The sequence below is a fragment of the Panulirus ornatus genome, chromosome 39 (assembly GCF_036320965.1).
Source record: "Panulirus ornatus isolate Po-2019 chromosome 39, ASM3632096v1, whole genome shotgun sequence".
Classification (NCBI taxonomy): Eukaryota; Metazoa; Arthropoda; class Malacostraca; order Decapoda; family Palinuridae; genus Panulirus; species Panulirus ornatus.
The window spans coordinates 7944659-7952874 of record NC_092262.1 but is presented as its reverse complement, the minus strand read 5'-3'; the positions used below and the strand labels follow the sequence as shown (position 1 = coordinate 7952874).

The following is an 8216-nucleotide window of genomic DNA, read 5'->3' as shown; positions in this document are numbered from 1 at the left end:
ATTTTTTCGTGTGCTAGGCCATGATACAAACATCCTATCATTCAACGGTATCATGAACAAATAAGTTACTCTATTTTCCTCCACGGGCTGATAGAAGGTTGAGAATAACTTTGAATCTAATAATGAATGAGGGTCATTCACCCCCCACCCACCCCCCCAGTGGGCCCCTGCCGTTGGAAGTTCGCCTGCTTCAGAAATCTTCAATAATGAATGAAATCTTTCGGGAAACAAGAGGATTAATTAGTGCTTTCATACACAACCACAGAGTACGAATGCACTCTCATTTATCAATTAAATGCTTTACTATGGATTTTCGCTCACACAGTTCCCTTTGGCAGCCATGTGTATTATAATGTGGCCACAGGACAAAATTCAGTGCATCTCGCGCACCAGACACACTCGTATACTCAAGTAATTTACAAAGGAATTTATCATCTAACTGAAGCATGGATAGTTATCAGAAGTACCACTGAGATTATTCTACTCCATTTACTACTTTGGCATTCATCAAACAAGATTAAGACTTGAACTTGACGCCTATACGAGGTAAAATGTCCAATGCAGTAGTCTGAAAGTTCAGGGAACGCAATATGACTGGAAAATCATAAGATGTGTGGTGGTGCAAAACTCTAATGAGTGAAAACTAAGTTTATTTTACGAGTTAGTGAAGTACAGTAGCAAAGGGGGGGAAGGGGAGGAAGTTATAGGTCTATTCCTGTGGATATGATGGTACATTATACTATCATCTTTAAGTATCATCACTTTACGTATAAATTACTGGCTGTCAAGAGTCCATGGTGTGTTAATGGCTTACATTGTGGTACATCACCTTCCAACCAGCATTTGCCTTATGGAGAGTGGAAATAAAAAAAGTATTACAGTTTGAGAAGAACATACGAAATTCACAGTCTCAAATCATTCATAATAATACGAAGAATAATTGATTTCGTACCCAAGCGAGAGTCACACACATCAGATAGGATACTGACCTACACAGAGGTGGAGGGTGGGTCATCTTGGATGGCAAGTGTGTACTTACGGCATTCAGTATTTTCTCGTGGGGGAATAAATATGAATGGTTCCCAGTGTTTTTTATACAGGGATTACTAAGGTCCTATAAACTCAACATATTTGAAAAGTTATTTTACATTTGAGAAGCCCCCTTTTATCTTTATGAAGTTACACACTGGTTTCGCCGCATGCCACGCATGTCAGACATTTTTGCTTCTTGCCAAGTGTCTCTTGTTTACTATTACACTACTGTCTAGGTGGAGCTTAATTCAACCCGTCTGCTAAGGTATAGAATCCTCCAACAGACAAAGGGTTTTCGTACGAGTACGTTAACGGAGTCAATATCTGTCTGTAATCAGGAGGATTCGAAGGTTATAGGGTTTGGTTTGGCTATGGTTGGAATCCATGATAACTTGAAAGACTGCCTTAGCTGGATGAGGTTCGGCTTCGGGCGACATATTCAGTGAACCTTAGGGCGCCACAAACCATCGTATATATATATATATATATATATATATATATATATATATATATATATATATATATATATATATATCCTATGAGTCCACGGGAAAAATGAAACACGAAAAGTTCCATTTTTCCCGTGGACTCATAGGAATATCTTGATCACGCGCAAAATTGTGATCCTTTCCAACACACACACACATATATATATATATATATATATATATATATATATATTGAAAGACTGCCTTAGCTGGATGAGGTTCGGCTTCGGGCGACATATTCAGTGAACCTTAGGGCGCCACAAACCATCGTATATATATATATATATATATATATATATATATATATATATATATATATATATATATATGAGACTTCCGATTTCGTTTCTTAATGGTTGAAAAATGTTACAAAAATCCAGAGGATTTTACATGGTTTGCTTTGGGTTTCGTGTATGGTTATGTCGTCCGCTATCATATCTTCCAGGGAGTAACATAACATCTATGTGCATGTTTATTTATCTTTAATGCAGCTGTTCTCTTGTTTTCCTGATCATATGTCATTAAATACAACCTGTCACTCTCTCAGAGCTACGTTATGGTGTGTTGCTTACGTAAAAAACACCTATGCTTGTATTTCTCGGTTGTGTATGTTCGTGGTGGATGAGGAACAGGGGTGTGTTGCTAGGACCTCCCAGGACGGGGTACTGCTAGGACGCTGAGACCTCCAGGACGGGGTACTGCTAGGACGTTAAGACCTCCAGGACGGGTACTGCTAGGACGCTGGGACCTCCAGAAAGGGTACTGCTAGGACGCTGGGATCTCCAGGACTGGGGTACTGCTAGGACGTCCTACTATCTAAACCACTCAAACTTCCCCCCCCAGATATTTCACGTTCGTTATCACACTCCAAACCAACCTGTCTTACCCCTGTGAAACCTAATCCCCTTCTGTCTTTTCACATTAATAACACACAACCTTCTCCACACACACACACACTACCTCATACTTTAACCACCAGCTTCTACAGGTTCTCACTCGAGTCGCCTCCAAATTTGTGTCACTTCGTAAACAGCAACTGATGTTTACCCCGCCCCCCCTAGCCTTACCCCTATTCCAAGCATACGCTAATCTTTCATGCCAAAGGCACAGCAAACTTTCACACTCGCTCCCATGAAGAAGTGAGACCAGACACCACGCCAGCTGCCCCTCTCATCAGCATCTTCACATCCAAACGTCTCTCCTTTGCACGCCTATCAATAAATACATACGCTTTTAATACTAACTCTACCCTCCAGTCACCCACGTAGGCATACACCTTTTTTTAAACCAGATATTTCCCATCACTATTTTTTTTAAAGCACAAACTGACATCTGTTCACCATTTTCAGCTACACTTGAACCTAAATGTCCACTAATTATACTGTCCATTCTCACATTAACGGCTCTTTCATGCAAATTTCTGAGCGCAAACTCGATGCCTTGATCCAAATGACTGACGCATTTCGTCAGCTTCACCTTTCAAAACACCTCAGCTCTCTTCGTCACTTCTCTCACTGATAACCACATACCCTCCATCATCCACTTTCAGTTCACCCACATCAGTATGGAAACAACTCACTCTCTTTTCCATTCTTTAACACAGTGCTACAACTCCTTCAAGTGCCACCCCCCCCCCCCCACCCCATTTTCTTTGCTCTTGCCCTCACCCAGACTATGCTCCATAGATATTTTTGTAATTCTTCCCCTTGGACTGTGTTTCATTCAGAGCCAGAGCATCCAGGTTCACCTCCATCAACATACCACTTATCTCTCCCTTCTTCTCATCCTAGTTACATCAGGCACACTCCGACAACCCAGTCTGATCCTTCGAGAAAGATGAACGCGCTTCACTTGGCTCCTTTATCTCTTCCTAGTTCCAGACATCCTCGCAACACGCAGGAAATGCGAGGTTACTGCCATTTCTCCTCGAAGCTCATGGATACACACAAAGTAGCCCCGACGGTCCATGAAAAAGTACGGAAACCGGTGGATGTGTTGGAACGAAGTGTGTGCTGGAATGGTTTGGACATTTTGAGTGGATGGCTAAGAGGATGTACACGTAGAGAGAGAGTGTGTAAGGAAGAAGGAAAAAAAAAGGGGGGGAGGGGCCTGGTGCCAAGTAGGAGGTGGAGAGATGGAGTGAGAGATGCTTTGAAGGTTTGGTGTCTGGACGTGCAGGAGGGTGTGAAGCGTGAATGGGATAAATGGAACTGGAGCGATGTGGTATACAGGGGGCGACGTGATCTGTGGGCTGAAACAGGGCATATGAAGAGGTCAGGGAAATTACGGAAAGATTTGTGGGGCCTGCTTGTGAGGAAAGGGGCACTGCTCCCGCTGCAATATACAATGACAACTGTAAAGTGGCACTACCTCCATAAGGCGGGAAACACGGATATATGTGTGTGTGTGTGTGTGTGTGTGTGTGATTACGTACATGTTAGGAAGACCTTCAGTCATTACACCAAGCGGAAGTAAATCGAGAGTTTGTTATTCGATTCAAACCAGACAAACAGTGGCCATCTTTATGTATTTTGAACTGCAAGAAGTCGACTTAACTTCGCCTCCCCCCCCAATTGATATGTACCATAACCGACCGATATTCTATTTTCTTTCTGGGCTTGTGCCACGCCCAGGTAATACTATAAATCGATGAGGGATGGGGAAAGTAATCCCCGTGTGTGTGTGTGTGTGTGTGTGTGTACCAACGGCGAGGATGGGAGACACACACAGGAATCTCCCGTAATTTCTGCGCCTCAGTCAGCGACCCCCGCCCGGAGGGAGGAGGAGGAGGAGGAGGTTGGGTAGTAGTAGGGGTGTTGCCAACACGAATCCCTCTGGAACCTTCTCTCTCTCTCTCAACATAATTCAAATCAAGTTTTTTTTTCTCACTCTCTCTCTCTCACTCTCTTATCAGATTCAAAATAGCTAACGGTCCGCCATCATGCTGCCAAAAGTCGGGTTCGTTTTCTTTTGTTTATACCACCTGATTCAATATGGCGGGCGGTGTGTTGTTGCTTTTAGAAACATTAGCATTTAACGGAGCGAGCGTTAATCAGGGTCAGAAGACCAGGCCATCGTACCTAAAGGGTCGTACCGTCATCCTGAAGGCACTAGTAGTTCAGAAATCCAACTCATGTGTCCACAATTACGCCACACTTGTGGAAACTTGCGTCTACACAATGCGTATCGTAGTAATATATGGGCGTCACACATACCCCTATTTGAGACTTGCAGTTTCATTGACCTAACCATCATATGGGCTCACGCGAGGTATATAACTAATTTATATACTTGCTATACTTTATAATTATTGGATCCCTTGAGTATAACGAGTTCAATCTTTCGACCGCAACGACTTAAGGGTGTACAACAACTTACTCCGTCGAGTACGATAGTTTGAATTCGGTATCCACTCCGTCGACGCACCACAACCTCTTTGGTGTAGCATCACCTCCCTTATTTTTCCCCAGTTCGCAAGAGCTGGGGGACCTCGAGACTCACCAGTGGAGACGAGTCCTCGTCAGCAGTGGGTCAGGCAAGGGCACATCCGGAAACTTTGACTTTAAAACGCTTGGCTTGGAAGGCGCGGGAGAAGCCTTCGGGGTACTGTAATATGTACTCCCCGCTGGGAGGGGGACATGTCGCTCCTCCCCTCGAGTTGGTACAGCCAGCCTACCCTGTGTTGAAGACATAGGAAGCGGCGGAGCCCCCAGTACTCTCCTCTGGAACTCGCTAAAACCCTCACTCGCTATTTATCTTGTCAATTTTAACACCTTTCGTACCGTGTTGGGTCGCTAGTGCTCGAGGAGTGGGTGGGTGGGTCTGCGTCTCGTGTGTGTGTGTGTGTTCAGGCCTCACCAATTAGACCAGCACGAAAGGTGCAGACCTTGGCAAAGGGTGGTTTGGTATTCGCTCTGACACTTCAAAGATGAGGTCAAAGGTCAGGTCGTCATGTTCAAGGGTCGTACCGTCGTGTTCAAGGGTCGTGCCGTCGTGCTCGAGTCGTACCGTCGTGTTCAAGGGTCGTATCATCGTGTTCAACAGTCGTACCGTCGTGCTCAAGGGTCGTACCGCCGTGTTCAAGGGTCGTAACGTCGTTGCTCAAGGGTCGTATCATCGTGTTCAACAGTCGTACCGTCGTGCTCAAGGGTCGTACCGCCGTGTTCAATGGTCGTACCGTCGTGCTCAAGGATCGTACCGTCGTGTTCAATGGTCTTACCATCGTGCTCAAGGGTCGTACCGCCGTGCTCAATGGTTGTACCGTCGTTGCTCAGTGGTCGTGCCTTCGTTGCTCAAAGGTCGTACCGTCGTTGCTCAAGGGTCGTACCGTCGTTGCTCAAGGGTCGCACCGTCGTGTTCAATGGTTAACACACATCTACCTAGGCTACCATTCGTACCTCCATCTACCTCTAACCCCCATACAGTTGAACCCATCACCCTGTTCCATCTCTATACCTAACCCATACACCTCATTCTCTATGTCTCACGTCCTCCATCACCATATAGAGCAACTCCCTCCCTCTCTCTCTCTCTCTCTAAATCAATCTTAAACTAAGCTCTCGCTCGCTTCCATGTCTATGGCTTCCTCCCTCAACTCCTTTAAACCCTGAGCATCGCTGGGGGGTGGGGGTCAAACCCCGAACCCCCTCTGTCCTGACAGCGCCTGAGTCGTTCCCTCAACCTCCCATGTTCAATCATTCACACAACACACTCCTCTCCCTTCACCGCTTTTCCCTACCTACCTGCTTCCCAGCCAGCCAGCCTACCTACCCACACCTCTCTCTCTCTCTCTCTCTCTCTCTCTCTCTCTCTCTCTCCAGCACTAGTAAGGTATGTAAGAGTAAAGTGAATGACCCCCCCCCACCCCCGCAAAAATAAATAAATAAATAAATAAATACATGAGAAAATCATTTAGAAAAAATATCAAATACTGAAGAAAAAAAGATACATCGGATGTAAACATTTTTCGAGATTCAAAAATTCTGTAAATCACAAAAGAGTTGTTGGCAAGGTCAAGAGAGGCTGATGGTAGAAAAAAATTTACATTGAAAAAAAATAGAAAATTTACACTGAAAAAAAAAACCCTGAAGGATTCCACAAAAAACGACTGAAGGGGTATTGTAAAAACTATGAGGATCCTGAAAAAAAAGGGAGGCATGTAGTTTAAATTCTGATGGCTACTGTAAATGAAAACAATTTAAGTAATGTCACATTGTAAACATCTCCACAATATTACTACAGTAATAGAAATGTAGTAACCCTGTAGGATATAAATTCATTGCTGTATTTCTACTTGTATCTTTTTGTCATCAATACGATTTTTGTTTTTGGCTCAAAAGAAAACCAGACGTGTTTTTGTAGGTCGTAATCCTATGTGTGTATGGAGACTGATATACAAAGAACGTCTTGTGGTGCCTAACAGACAGACAGAGACAGACAATGCCACAGACACAATGCACCCTGGCTTATAATGTCTGTATCCTTCCTTACCCTGTCAAACTTTCGAAATCTTCAAGTCTTTCCTGTGACCCTATGACCGATGACCTGGCCCAAAAAAAGGTATGTTTCCCTCTATCTTTAAGAATCACTGGAGTTTCCAAACATTTATCAAGTTGCTGCTCGACACATCAAAATGTTTTGGTAGGGACTTTCTCAAGTGTGTACAACCTTAAGAAATAATGTCATATGAAAGACAAATCATCAAACATGAAATTTACTTCAGGCACAGAATTGACATGTCAATAAACTCTATACCGCAAGTTTATATCACAACATCGGGGGTCAAAGACGCCTCATCCTCGTATGTACGCCACCTCATATTTATCTCTGTTATTGTTTTCATCTCTTGACGATTGCCAGTGTGTGTGTGTGTGTGTGTGTGTGTGTGTGTCTTGTTGCCCAGGTCGATACTCGTAGGGCAGGTGTTCTGGCCCGGCGTGGCAGATGTGTGCATGCAAGATTCCCAAGCGAGGCGCAACCTCTGACATTGCTAAATAGCGTCACACACACACACACACACACACACACACACAGACTCCTCCATTCATGAAGACTGTGCCTTGCGAACACAGCTGGAGATCAGGGTGGTGGTGATGGTGGTGGTGGCTTCTTCTTCTTCTTCTTCGTTCACACCGGAGGCATGAGATCGAAGCCCGGCGCGGACTGGGAGGCGCGGGCGTGGCGGGCGTGGGGGCGCTTGGGCGTGAGACAAGGCGCGGACCCAGCCCAGTACTCCAGCAAAGTCTCCCAATCCACGTCGCGAGTCTGAGAAAGACAAAATGTCAAAGATGAGGAAGCCTCCAAGACTCCAAAGACGTCTTCCACTGATCGCCTCTCGTTCAACAAACGTTCAAAGACGCCTTCCACTGATCGCCTCTCGTTCAACAAACGTTCAAAGACGCCTTCCACTGATCGCCTCTCGTTCAACAAACGTTCAATGACGCCTTCCACTGATCGCCTCTCGTTCAACAAACGTTCAATGACGCCTTCCACTGATCGCCTCTCGTTCAACAAACGTTCAAAGACGTCTTCCACTGATCGCCTCTCGTTCAACAAACGTTCAAACTGCGCGTCGTGAACATTGGCTGAACTTCCGGTGGTGAACGGCAAGTCCAGGTCATTCGTGACTTCTTGAAGTTTTAAGTCACTTGAGTATTAGTTTCGTGACTGAAGTTGCCTCCTTCGGGATCTACTAAA

At 44.9% G+C, this 8216-nt stretch overlaps 1 protein-coding gene across 4 annotated transcripts in view; it reads right to left on the bottom strand.

The window, feature by feature from the left end:
* Window positions 1-7219: 7219 nt before the first annotated feature.
* The window catches only part of LOC139761088 (uncharacterized), a 33380-nt gene continuing 32383 nt past the window's right edge, over window positions 7220-8216 (bottom strand). For 3 of the 4 annotated variants that reach the window (XM_071684944.1, XM_071684945.1, XM_071684946.1), the window contains one exon: window positions 7527-7784. In XM_071684944.1, the coding sequence (XP_071541045.1) occupies window positions 7647-7784 (138 nt within the window). In that variant the 3' untranslated portion in view covers window positions 7527-7646. Of the gene's footprint in view, window positions 7785-8216 lie in introns of all 4 variants that reach the window. The other variant, XM_071684947.1, reaches the window with a different exon arrangement.